The 13,876-nt window shown below is 40.7% G+C and overlaps 1 protein-coding gene across 13 annotated transcripts in view; it reads right to left on the bottom strand.

Moving 5' to 3' along the window:
* The window catches only part of PRR14L (proline rich 14 like), a 58,325-nt gene that overhangs the window by 21,207 nt on the left and 23,242 nt on the right, over positions 1 to 13,876 (bottom strand). For 11 of the 13 annotated variants that reach the window (XR_008291855.1, XR_008291854.1, XM_027050875.2 and 8 more), the window contains one exon: positions 289 to 5,482. Coding sequence is in view for 11 of the 13 variants with exons in the window: in XM_027050875.2 (XP_026906676.2) it covers positions 289 to 5,482 (5,194 nt within the window). In the remaining 2 variants the exon portion in view is untranslated. Of the gene's footprint in view, positions 1 to 288; positions 6,835 to 13,876 lie in introns of all 13 variants that reach the window. The other 2 variants (XM_053206501.1, XM_053206503.1) reach the window with 2 other exon arrangements.

The following is a 13,876-nucleotide window of genomic DNA, read 5'->3' as shown; positions in this document are numbered from 1 at the left end:
AAGGTGGGGGCAAGGGTAGAAAAGCAGAGAGTCAAAAGATTTGATAGTTTGCAGAATGAATTGGACAGAACAAAGAATGGTAAAAATACAGGGGTAGATCCTGCAGGAAAACTAGAGGGGTCTATGCTTAAGAACTATGGCTACATTTTCTCAGCATAGATTTGGCACAGAAAACAGAAAATATAGGCACGAAGACTCTAAATAGCCTTGCATTTCCAGCCCTCAACTTTCCTCAGAGGTTGGAAAGCAAACATGGGACATTTGCAAAGAACAGGAGATGGATTTTACCTGTTTGTGGTGCTCAGAGTTGGCTGCCTCTTGCTTTGAGTGGAATGAAAAGTAGAGATTTCAAAGGGGCAGGTAGAAGGCCCACGCTGGCTCCAAATGGATAGCACTCGGCCCACCGAGTAGGGCAGAGAACAGAAGACCTTGTCTGCTATGGAGGCTGGAGATCTTAACCCCTTTAAGCCTTGTGTAAACTGGGTCATGAAGAGCCTCTGCATTGTAGGCATGTGACTGGAGAAGCTCCGTTTTTTTGTCCAGATTCGGTAACATCCAGGAGAACAAAGTGCTAGAAGTGTGTGAAGGCCAAGGACAGAGCAGCCTGCTCTGGTCTGGACTATGGCGGTGCCTCCATAGTCTTGGAGAGGACCTGGAGGCTGTGAAGGAGCCTGGGCATATGCCTGACCATGGGGGCCAGTGTCTTCCCTGAATGTGGCCATCCCAGGGCAACTGTGGGATAAGAAGAAAGAAAAGGTCCATTTGGGAGGTTGAGACAGGCACCTAGGGGCCTCTCCTAAGGCGAGCCTGGCTGGAGCACAGTGCTCAGGAAAAGTCCTTGGGGACTCAGTCATGCACTCAGAGCCCGATTTCATGTGAAAAGATATCGGGAAAATTTCGGAACCAAATAGCAGTGATGGCACCTTGTTGCTCAAATCTATGAAGCTCATTTTGATGGCTTCGAGCGAATAAAGTGTCAAGGGCTTACTGTTAGGTCTCTTATCCCATCCACTAGCTGCCAAATATGGATTCAGCTGCATTGTATTGTATGAAAATCCATCCAGAAACCTTTTGTATCTGAGCCGCTTGTAGCTTTTAGCCACTGGAAGAAGTTCAGAGGAACATCGCCGATATCTTAGTTTCTGGGTCTTTGTGGCGGGGACCAGTCTGGAGGCAAGAATGGACAGCTTGTTTAGTAAGGCTGATTCTTTGGTAGGCTTCCTAACATTCAGGCTCCTCAAGGAATGGCACGGAGTCACCTTCTGCTTTGGTATGTGGCTCATTAAGCTCCTGGTTGGTACTGTTTCAGGTTCCAATTGTGCGGGTGCAGACATAGCACATGAACTGAGAAATCTGTGTGCTTTTGTGGGGATGGTTTCAGAGGAACTCTTTAAAAAGGCAGAACTTCTGATTTTACTTATTTTTTTCCCAATGTTGACTTGCTCCTGATAGGAAACTTTCTTACATGTTCGATGGGGCTGCTTCTTTAAGGGAAGCACTCTTTTCTGATATGAAGTGTTCCCAAAGGCACCGTGTATTTCATCACATCCAGCAAAGTTGGGGTTTTGTGCTTTCTGAGGGGCACCACGAAGGCAAGGATCTGTGTATGACACCATGTCTGTTTTTAATGGATGGCACAAGCTTTCCTCCTTTGGATTTTCCAGCTTCTGAAACTGTGCAGCAGTGCCGCCCTTGGCTAGCTTTGCTAGAGTGATTTCCTTCATCATGGTGGACTCACCTTTGCAATCCTTAGTTTGGTTCTTATCTTGCACTTCATCTGACAACACATTAGATGATGCACATTGTTCCAATATCCTGTGTGCGTCTTTTTGATGTAGATATTCCTCTTCATTCTGCAACATGTAGTCCAAAGCCCTCTGGCTTTGTAGCTCTTCAGTATCACCAAGCATCCTCTGGGATTTAGAGTGGGTCTGAGAACTCTCTCTCCCTTTATTATTACCAGCTTCTCTGGTGATCATCTTCTCAGACTCTTCACTGACAGTTAAGTAACCCAGGGGTCCCCTCTGATGTGCTTCAGTTTCTTCTCCTTTCAACTTAGTTTCTGTTTCCATTGTCAAAGGCAAATTTTGCATACTGCTGTCTATTCTGAGTCCTTCACTAGAATTACTCCCATCCCCTGGCGCTCCTTCCTTCGTCTCAAGCAGGACTGTGCGGTGCTCTATGTTTTCACAAAGGATTTTACCATTTTTTGGTTTAAAAGGTTTTTTCAGCTCAGTTTCTCCACTATTAACATTACTTTCTGAATTTTCTTGAGAAAACAGATACAAAGGCATTGTCTCAATGGATTTCAGTCTCCCTATGGGAACAGGGCTCTCATCTGGGCATCCAGAAGACAGTAACTCTTCTGAGGAAATTCCAAAGGTATTTTCCTTGTCAAACTCAGAATTTATTTCCAGTCTTGATCCTTCAATCATTCCTTGTGTTTCTCTCAGGGATGCTTCTTTAACTTGCTCTTCATGATAAGTATCATCTAAGGACACATTTATACCATCCAATATTTTTGTATTTGATTCATGATCTGCAGTAGACTCTATCTCACTGGCACAAGAGTCTGGACATGGACACACTTCCACTTCACAATCTTTTAATGATCTGCATACTTTCTCTTCACATGATTTTTTCATTTCCAGAGGCTCCACTTTAGAGGAAGTAGCATCTGGAAAATCTGAGTCCTGGTCAATCATTCTGATAAATGCAGCATTCTGTTCTCCTCTCTGAGGCAGAGTACTCACTGAGGTATCCTGTAACGTCAGCCCATCTTGTCCTGCACCACCATCAAGGGTACTAGATGTTTGTAAGTCCAACATGCTTTCTGTAGACTTACTACCACAGTCTGTGTAGACAGTGTCTACCATGCCATCTGTGGACTCCTCACAACCAGAAATATGTCCATCGTCTCCTTTCAAATTGCCTTTCTTTGAACTACCACCAGACAAAGGGTTGTTACTGCCTGAACCAACTAACAGATCCTTTTGATTGTTGCTTACCTCTCTGTTAGGTTCTGTAACAGTCTCCCTCTCATCACCATGTAGTGTCTGCTTAGTTGGTTTATCTTCACTTCTGCATTCATCTGGTCTGTTTTGGTTATTCTGGCAGTCAAGAACTTTATCTCCTTTTTGCTCAAGAGTTTCAACTGCTTGGCTCATGGTTTTGAAACTGGAGAACATAATAGTAGGAGACTGGTCCAAAAATTTTTCAGGGCTTGGAATGTTTGCAGATAAATTTAGTTCTGGTGTGGAACAGTCAGAGATGTTATACTCACAAAACACGGTCTCTTTAGGTACATCCCATTCCTTTGCTTTCAGACCTTCCTCACGGGGCTGGGTGTGACTAGTGGTGGGAATGGTTTTGTCTAAAGCTTCACTACTTAACATGCCTACTGGTGTATCGTTTCTGATCTTATTTCCTGGGAGGCTGCCTTTAGTTTCTCCCCTAGCAAGTTCACTTTCTTCTGATGTGTAACCCACTTTATGGGTGCTACTTTCTGTGCAGACTTCTCTTCTTTGGGAGTGGTCATTGCTGTGCTGAAATGCATCTTCACACTTGGTTATTAAAGAGTTTTCAACTTCTAGGATGATTCTGCTGGACTCACACGCAGCACAAACAGAACACATGCTCTTTTCTCGTGCATTTTTATTTACACAATGACAGCTAGAGAGATCCTGAGATTGAACACTGTGACATTCCATAGCAGAGACCTCTTGAGGCAAGACTGCCGATTCTTTCTTTCTTGAGAGAAGGCTGGAATGTAGATGTACTATTCCTGAATCAGCCATCTTGTCTTGTCTTTCTAGGCTTCCTGGTTTGATGTTTAAGGTGGGACTGTTTGAAGAGGCACCACAGGTTTTGTCACCTGATGGAGAGATGTCTTTCATTTTTGTTTTGATGGGAATGGTCTGGGTATCAGCAGTGACATCTGCTCCATCCTCTAATGGAGGGTGATGGCTCTGTTGGGAATCCTCGCTTGTTGCTAAAGGCATCTCTTTGTTAGCTGACAACTTTGCATGGTCTTGAGAATTAAGGGGCACTTGATTTAAAGCACATTCACTTTCTATTTTGTTTATAACCAGTTCATTGGTATGAGGAAGTTCATTCATCTCACAGGCAGTGCTCTGCTCATCTAAATGTGAACTACCGTCCAGTGAGGTCTGTACAGCTTGCTCTGACTCAGGTGTGTAATCAAATTCTAGGGATAGTGGTAACTGAGCACTATCTTTCTTGGGTTTTGACACCTCATTCATAGGACTTATCTGGTCCTCTGGCATTAAACTCACAAGGGATTTTCTTTCATTCAGAAATTCATTACATGATGCTTCATTTAACTGGGTGTTGCCTTCCAGATTTTTCTGGGTGCAGACTAAGGAGTTAGAGTCTTTACTGTAAATCTTTTCAGTTACCATATTGGGCTCTATAGTGGTTGTCTGTTCTGGCTCTTCAATCTGCATTAAGGAGGAAAAACTGTTCTCTTCAGAGTGTCTACCTGGATGGCTCATATCCGTAGAAGTTCCTCTATGGTCCTCATGGTTTGTCAAGCTACCTTGAGTGTCTAAAGTGATTTTTAAGTCATTTTTTTTTAGCGTTACTTCCGTGGCTTCGGTGAAAGAATTGGGCACTAAAGAAACAGGGCTGTCTGTATGGATACTGTCTTGAATGCAACAGTTACCATGAATATTCACTTTTGGGGAGGTAACAGTCTCTTTTTCACCAGGACAATGACCATTAGCATCCTCTTCTGGTTGCCTGGCATTAACAAGAAAGAGTTCCCCTCTTTCACTCCTAAGGTTCAAAAACTGTTCATTTTCTCTTCTAGTAGCCAAGTTCTTGCTTTGATCACCCCCATCAAAACAGGAATTGTCTGTCTTCTTAGCAGATCCCTTCAGCAAGCCATCAAAACCACATGTTTCTAAGGATGTTGTTCTGGATTCTGGACCAGACAAACTTGATGAGAAATATGAAATGTCAGAATTTTCTTCTAAGGGTTCTACACAAACTACATTTCTTGTGGCCCTGGGACTGCCAGGGGCAAAACTGTGGTTTTCATTATGGTGGCCAAGAATCTGTTGGTGATTGTCATCTGCTTCACAGACAAGGTTTAACTTAGACAACTCTTCCTTCTCACTGTCCACTTTGGAAATGGCACTGTTCCCTGGTAATAATGACAACCAAGAAGGACAAGTTTTTAATTCTTCACATTCTTTTTCTTTAGAAGATGCTTCTGTTAATCCAGGGTCCACAAAGGTTAAAGGCTCTAGGGAAACTAATGTGCTGGTTTCTGAAACCTCACCACTGGTCATGGTTTTGTCTACTTCTGGGTATTCGCTGCACCCAGCTGAGAGACCTTTACTCACATTGCCATTCTTGTGTCCTTCATTATAATCCGTCTTAGTCCCATTGACCTTCATACCTTGTACTTCTTCAGTAGATATAAGCAGAGTTCCAGTTGTAATTTGTACATTTCCTTCTGCCCAAGAGAAATAAATCCAAATAAGTATGCAATCATAAAAAAAAACAAAACTGTGTGCTATACTTTCATGAATTTAATCATGCAACCAACAGTGACAAAAAAGATCCAACTCAAAAAGCAAATTACAAAGTTAGTACACTGTACCATTGGTTTTGTTCTTTTATGCAAAATATGACAGAGGGCTAAAAGTGTACTTGGCAGAAAATAGATAATTTTGAACTAACACCCTTCTCTTGGTATTAGTTATTTAAACGTACTTACGTACCTAGATAATTAACTACAATACGGAGACTTATACGTAATCCAGAGTCTTAAGAAGCTTCCATTCTAAAACACTAATAAAGAAGACCCACAATAATAGCTTATATTATTCAATGACCATCTTATTACCTGAATAATACTAAATTAATCATAAATAAATTACCTCTTTGAAAAAGAACAGTTACACACAAAACCTATGTTAAAGAGATTAATGTATAAGTTGAACATTAGTTTTGAACCAAATTACTTACAGTAACTGCTTCCCTACAAGGCTGGTCATGAGCTGGTAATTATTGAAGCTGAGTGACAGATACATGTGGGTTTAGTATACTCTCCACTTCTCAATAAATTAAAAACTTTCTACTATGAAACATTAAAAAACAAACAAAAAACTTTCTAAGAATGTAAATGCAATTCGTAAAGAAGTTTTATTGTTCAGAATTTCTCTGAAATCCTAGGTATAAGATGCAGTATGAAGTTCCCTGAACTTGTTAAACTACAAAAAAAATTTTCTTCCTTGCTCTTTTTAGAAAACTAGCACAAAGTTATACATATACATGTAAATTATGTACATATTTGCATGCATACACATATGTTAACAAAATACCTGCAGTAAACAGATAAAGCTAAATGCAAATCAATCTTCAACCTAAAGAACTAATTCTCACTAGAATATAAACTCCATGAAGGCTAAGGGTCATGTTTATCTTGGTCTCTCCCTTTCCTTATTGCCCAGCATAATAGCACTCAATAAATCTGTGGAATTAATAAATGAATACAGTTAGGTCAAACCAACAAATGCTATCACTAGTGTCTTCCTAGAACTTCCTTATCCATTTCTCAACAGATACTGACAGCAGCAATTCTGAGAGAAAGAACAGCAACTCTGAAGGCAGGTGGGCTCTGTGATCTTACTTACCTCACTGAGTCTGTTTCCTCCTTTGAAAAAGAGGAGAAGTACACTTACCTCAGTGCTACTTTGAGGATTAAATTAAATAACACATGTAAACCACCACCTGGTACAGTGCCTGCCATTTAAAGAAAAACTGCTTTTCCTTTGCTCTGCTTTCTTTCTTATCTTACTGGACCTGAGAATAGTTAAAATGATAAACTTAATAACTATGCTAGGATAGGACACAATGTTTAAAAATGTTTGGAGTCAGCAAATACTTGATGGATAAATGCATATTGGATTCCACAAGTTTGTACAGATTCCAAAAACATAAGGTAGCCTCAAAATCCTAATGCCCTACATGGTATTTATCTTTTTGAAACCAGCCTACTTTCTACATCATAGCAGACGATTCTATCCTATTTATAAATTCCTAACTGCATTTACCCCAAATGGTTTAGTGTATCTCTTCTTCAGACACTATGGCATTCATTAAACCATTTGTGTAAATTCTGGGCTTTTCTACTCTGTTCCAGCACCATCTTAGTTGAATCCTTCATTATAACTTCTCAGGGAAACTGTAAAACTCTTCCCCTCTCCAAACTGTTCACTGTGCAAAGCCCTTAAGGCAAGATTCTCCCTCAGAGCCCTTACCTGCTGGAAGAATACCTGTTCTCAACTTAGTTGAGAATCTTAGGGAGGAGGTAGGGGAACACTCATTTCCCAGGTGGTATAATGCTGAAGGCTGGTTGGGGAACAGGGGTTGTGTACTGCTTGAAAACAAAATGATACTCTGCTTACTCCTTTACTTGACTGATTGACTGACTGGGGGAGCAGGCAGAGAGAGTAGACAGTCCCAGGCAGAGGATGTGGGACTTGAACTAACAAACTGTGAGATCATGACCTGAGCTGAAGTCGGACGCTCAACCAACTGAGCCACCCATGTACCCCTCTTTTACTTGTGGTTTTTTTTTTCATGTAGAGACTTTTTTTTTAAGTTTATTTATTTTGAGAGAGGGAGAGAGGGAGAGAGGGAGAGAGGGAGAGAGGGAGAGAGGGAGAGAGGGAGAGAGGGAGAGAGGGAGAGGGAGAGGGGGAGAGGGGGAGAGGGGGAGAGAGGGAGAGGGGGAGAGGGGGAGAGGGAGAGAGACAGACAGTGGGACAGGGGCAGAGATAAAGGGAGAAAGAGAATCCCAAGCAGGCTCTGTGCTGTCACCACAGAACCTGATGCAGGTCTCGAACTCATGAACTGCACGATCATGACCTGAGCTGAAGTTGGACACTTAACCGACTGAGCCACTCAGGTACCCTCTTTTACTTTTTAATTAACCACATTGACTTTGAAATCTCAAAGAATTTCATTTCATTTTATTTTACATGTTTATTTATTGACAGAGAGAGAGAGAATGCAGGAGAGGGGCAGAGAGAGAGGGAGAGAGAATCCCAAGCAGGTTCCACGTTGTCAGTGCAGAGCCTGACGTGGGGCTTGATCTCACAAGCCATGAGATCATGACCTGAGCTAAAATCCAGTGTCAGATGCTTAACTGACTGAGCCACCCAGGCTCCCAAAGAAGCAGGAGCTTAATAATCACTGAGGACCTAATACCCAACACTGACCTCGGCACATATCAGGTAAATGATAGATGTTGTCTGAATGAAGTTAGGAAAGTTGTTGAAAGTATTAGGTATACTCCCATCCAGAAACTTCACTTCTGGGTATATATTGAAAAGAAATGAAATCACTATTCTAAAAAGATATGTGTACCCCCGTGTTTACTGCAGCATTATTTACAGAGTGAGACATGGAAACAACCCTAAATATCCACTGATGAATGAATGGATAAAGAAAATGCTAATAAAAAAAAAAAAAAGTACATATATATATTGGAGGGTGAAACATGTATTCTGTGAGGTATGTGCCCATTTTAGAATCACAGGCATTTCATTACCTCAGCTGAAGGTCCTTAGATTTGTAGTTTTATAACCATTGAAAAAGTGTTTATGTTTGCAGAATTTGACAAACTAATCCTGAAACTCAAATAAAAATGCAAGGGAAGGGCACTTGGATGGCTCAATCAGTTAAGCCTCCGACTTCGGCTCAAGTCATTATCTTGCGGTTTGTGAGTTCCAGCACCATGTTGGGCTCTGTGTTGACAGCTCGGAGCCTGGAGCCTGCTTCGGATTGTGTCTCCCTCTCTCTCTGCCCCTCCCCTCTCTCACTCTGTCTCTCTGTCTCTCTCAAAAATAAACATTAAAAAAAAATTTTTTTTTTTAAATGCCAAGGGACACATAATAGCCAAAATGATCTTGAAAAAGAACAAAGATGGGAGACTCATGCTTCCTTTTTTTTTCTAAATTTTTTTAACGTTTATTTATTATTGAGAGATGGAGAGACACAGAGCATGAGCAGGGGAGGGGTAGAGAGAGAGGGAGACACAGAATCTGAAGCAGGCTCCAGGCTCTGAGCTGTCAGCACAGAGCCCAAAGCGGGGCTCGAACTCACAAACTGCGAGATCATGACCTGAGCTGCAGTTGGTCGCTTAACCAACTGAGCCACCCAGGCGCCCCTCATGCTTCCTGATTTCAAAAACAAAGTTGCAGTAATGGAAACAGTCCAGTCCTGGCACAGGACAGACATAAAGAGCAAGAGAATTAGAACTGAATGCCCAGAAATAAACTCTAACACATATAGTTAGTCAACAGATTTTTGACAAAGCAGCTTTTCAACAAATGGTGAATGGTGCTGGGGTAACTGGATACCCACATGCAAATGAATAAATTTGGATCCTGTCTTATATCATACACAAAAATTAACTCAATGTAGATCAGAGGCGTAAATGTAAGAGCTGAAACTATAAAACTCTTAGAAGTAAACACAAGAGTATTTCTTAATGATATTGGTAAAGAGTTCTTAGCTAAGATGCTGAAATACAAGTGATAAAAAGAAGACTGATAAATTGAACTTCATCAAAACTAAAATCTTTTGTGCTTCAAAGGAAAACCAAGAAGTGAAAAGGCAGGCAACCCACTGGTGGGGGAAAATATCTGTAAATCATCTATCTGATAAAGGATCTATATTTAGAATATATAAAGAATTCTCATAACTCAATAATAAAAATGGGCAGAGCGAGTATAACTCCCCATTCCTTAGGTACAGGCTGTACAGAGTGACTTCCTTACAAACAGAACAGTATGGAAATGGGGTGAGGGAAGTAACCTGACAGTGGAGAACAACACAAACACTACTTCATGTTTATAGTATGTGCCCTTTATATGATGTGATGAAAATGGCACTTTACCTGTGTAATTTTCCTCCCCCAAACCTGTAACTCCACTCTTATGATAAAAACATAAGATAATCCCAATGGTGAGCCATTCTACAATATACCTGACCAGTAACCTTCAAAACTCTTAAGGTCTTCCCAAAACAAGGAAAGTGTGAGAAACTGTCACAGTCAAGAAGAGCCAAAGGAGACCTGAGGACTGAATGCAATATGGTATCCTGGATGGGATTCTAGAACAGGAAAAGGATATTAGGTAAAAACTAAGGACACTTGATTAAACTTCAGTTAATAATAATGTATCAACATTGTACAATAACAAATGTGTTTACTAATACATTAACAATAAAGGAAATTGTGCATATTAGGGGTGGAGGTGTGGTTAATGGAAACTCTATATTATCTGCTCAGATTCTCTGTAAATCCAAAATTCCTCCAAAAATAAATTATTAATTTTTGAAAGGTTAAAAAAAAAGCAAAGGCTTTAGACATTTTCCCAAAAATATACAAATGGTCAATAAGCACATCGAAAAATGCTCATCATTAGTCATCAGAGAAATGAAAATCAAAACCACAATACCACTCCACATGCATTGAAATGGATATAATTTAAAACAAATCAGAAAATAACAAGTGTTGGACAGGATGCAGAAAAACTAGAACCTTCATGTGTTGCTGGTGGGATTGGAAAACAGTGCAACCATTTTGGAAAATAGTTTGGCAATTCTTCAAAATGCTGAACAGAGTTTCCAATAACCCACCAATTCTACTCCTAGGTATCTACTCAAGAGAACTGACACCTTATATTCACACAAAACCTGTACATAAATGCTGACAACAGCATTATTCATAATAGCCAAAGAGTGGAAACAACCCAAATATCCATCAAATAAATGGATATGATTAAATATTATTCAGCCATAAAAATTAATGAAGTACTTTAAAATGCTAGATCATGGATGAACCTTAAAAATCTTTATGCCAAGGGGTGGCTGGATGGCTTGGTTGGTTGAGCATCTGACTTTGGCTCAGGTCGTAATCTGGGTTCATGGGTTTGAGCCTTGCGTCAGGGTCTGTGCTACGGCTCAGAGCCCGGAGCCTGCTTCTGATTCTGCATCCCTTTCTCTCTGCCCCTCCCCTGCTTGTGCTCTGTCTCTGTCTCTCAAAAATAAATAAATGTTAAAAAAATTAAAAAAAAAAAAATCTTTATGCCAAGTGAAAGCAGTCACAAAAGACTGCACATTGTAAGGTCTCATTTATATAAAATATCCAGAACAGGCAAATCTATAGAGACAAGAGCAAATTAGTAGCGGGAAGAGATTGGGGGTAAGGAAGAATGGGGAATGAAGAATGAATGTTAAGGGGTACAAACATGTTTCTTTAGCGAATGATGAAGAACTGTGGTGATGGCTGTGCTCTATATTTAAGAAAACCACTGAATTGTCTATTTCAAACAAAAGAACTTTATAGTATGTAAAAATTATACCTCAATACAACTGTTTTTAAAAGAGCACTTACTCCCTGATCGTAATACAAGTAACATAAAAAAACTTAGACTTTTTTTGGTGTTATCTCCATATAACCATAATTAGGGACAGACATGCTGGAGGTTGACAAGGATTTAACAGCATTTCTGTCAAAGCCTTTTTCCTGGATCAAAAAATCAAGTGGTGAGACTGGGGCACTAAATATGACATTCATTTTGGCATATCCTACATCTTGTTCTCAAAAAGATGTGCCAAGGGTTAGCAATATTGTCATATCTTATAAAATTAAGCTCTCCTGTGGGGAGGCTCACAGTGGTAGGTAGGAGGACAGTGGAAGACAACCCTACAAACTTTTGTCACTTCCTTAGCTTCTTCTGACCACTGAACATGTGATTTCTAAATTACAAATGAATTAATAAAGGAGTTGAAAAAGGATCCAACTGCTTATCTGGAACTCATATATTGCTGGTAGGAATCCCAAATGGTATAACCACTCTGGAAAACAGATTGGTAGTTTCTTTTTTCTTAAAAAAATTGTTTTAATGTTTTATTTTATATTTGAGAGAGAGAGGGAGAGCAAGCACAAGCAGGGGAGGGGCAGAGATATGGAGATAGAATCTGAAGCAGACTCCAGACTCTGAGCTGTCAGCACAGAGCCTGATGCAGGGCTCGAACTCACAAGCAGTGAGATCATGACCTGAGCTGAAGTTGGACACTTAACCAACGGAGCCACCCAGGCACCCCTCTTTTTTTCCTTTTAAAATTTATTTATTTACTTTGAGAGAGAAAAGGGGGAGAGAGAGAGAGAGAGAGAGAAGCGAGTGTGCACTCCAGCAGGGGAGGGGCAGAGAGAGAGGGAGAGAGAGAATTCTCTTGGGAATGAATTTGGGTCCCCTGCACTGAATCTTGGGATTCTCTCTCTCCCTTTCTCTCTGCCCATCCCCTGCTTGCTCTCCCTCTCTCTCTCTCTCTCTCTCTCTCTCAAAATAAAGAAAAACATTAAAAAATGTATCTATTCCCTCAAATGCTCTTCCAATTTCTTGTGACCCTCCTGATTTCAAAGAATTTCCAAATAGGCTTTCACAGAGATTGCTACTGTGGGAAGTAAGTCCCATATCAACCCACTTCCAAGGAACTCTTAGAAAGAAAACACAACAAAAAACCCCTGATAATGTCAGTTCTATAAAATATTACACAGAATTACGAGGAAACAGTCATACTAAAACTCGGAACAGTGGAAAGGAGAGGCACCAGTCAGTGTCTGACAGGAGGACACTCTCCCTTTGTGAAATGGCCCCTCAACTACCAACACCCATCACTACTCCCCCATTCCCTCTTCTCACAAGTCTGCCCTACAGCAATCAAATAATAAGGAACAATTGGGGTGCCCGGCTGGCTCCATCAGAAGAGCACGAGACTCTAGATCTCAGGGCTGTGAGTTCAAGCCCCATGCTGGGTATAGAGATTACTTAATTAAATAAGTAAAACTTAAAAAAAAAGAAAGGAAGGAACGATGGAAGGAAGAAAGGAGCAACAATCTGTGAAATAGCATCCTACCAATTAAAGATGACTTTTGGTTAACACAAATGTTCTTTTAAAGGGTTAAATTTGTTCTAATTTCACCTAATTGAGCCACAGCAGACATGACTGTAAAGAACCTCAAAATTCTGAATACCATGCTAACTTGGAAGTATCGTGAATGGGACATTTATTTAGAGAAGAAAAAACAACACAGCATAGGGAGAATGTGGTAGCCTTAGGTTCACCTGCTGAACACCTCAGTGCAGGGGACCCAAATTCATACCTCAGCAAATTTATAAATTACTGCATAGTGCTGACCTTTGAGGTACCCCCCCACTCAGAGAAAGCAAAACCAAATATAAATAAAACTACGTAAACAATTTACAGTGTACCACAGAGCAGGCACTTAAAATAAAGGTATCAAGGATATACCAGTTTTCATCAGGAAAACTTATATCTAATATGTGCAGGACCAGGATATGTGTGGGCAAAGTGAAAATTCTGGCAGCTGGGGTCCCCAGAGGGAATGTACAACCAAGTTTCCAAGAAACATCATTTATTTCTCAAGTCTGTAGTCAATGATAGGTTGACAGATGCTTGACCTTAACCCTGGCAAAGTGAGCTGAGATGCTGGCCACACTACAGCAAAGTACGTGCGTCTGTTTGACTGAAATCCACAGTGGCAGCCTGTGTGTTCAATTGTTTCAGAAGCCTACCTTCATAGAACCTTCCTTTCTGCCTTGCTATGACTGGCTAGGTCTCTGCACAGCAGACCTTGTTTCCTCATGTGTAACAAAGGGACACCTTGGAAGGCTCTTTGGGGATTGAATGGAAGAATATATCATAGTCAGGCACTGGGTCACTGCTGCTGAAAACTCTAGTAGAGGTGCTGTTTTCAAGTTCCTCCATATCAAACTGAGAATACTGCACATGACTTTGGGGGGAAAAA

This window comes from Acinonyx jubatus, chromosome D3 (genome assembly GCF_027475565.1).
Source record: "Acinonyx jubatus isolate Ajub_Pintada_27869175 chromosome D3, VMU_Ajub_asm_v1.0, whole genome shotgun sequence".
Taxonomy (NCBI): domain Eukaryota; kingdom Metazoa; phylum Chordata; class Mammalia; order Carnivora; family Felidae; genus Acinonyx; species Acinonyx jubatus.
The sequence above is the reverse complement of the archived record's forward strand: the minus strand, read 5'-3'. Positions and strand labels throughout refer to the sequence as shown.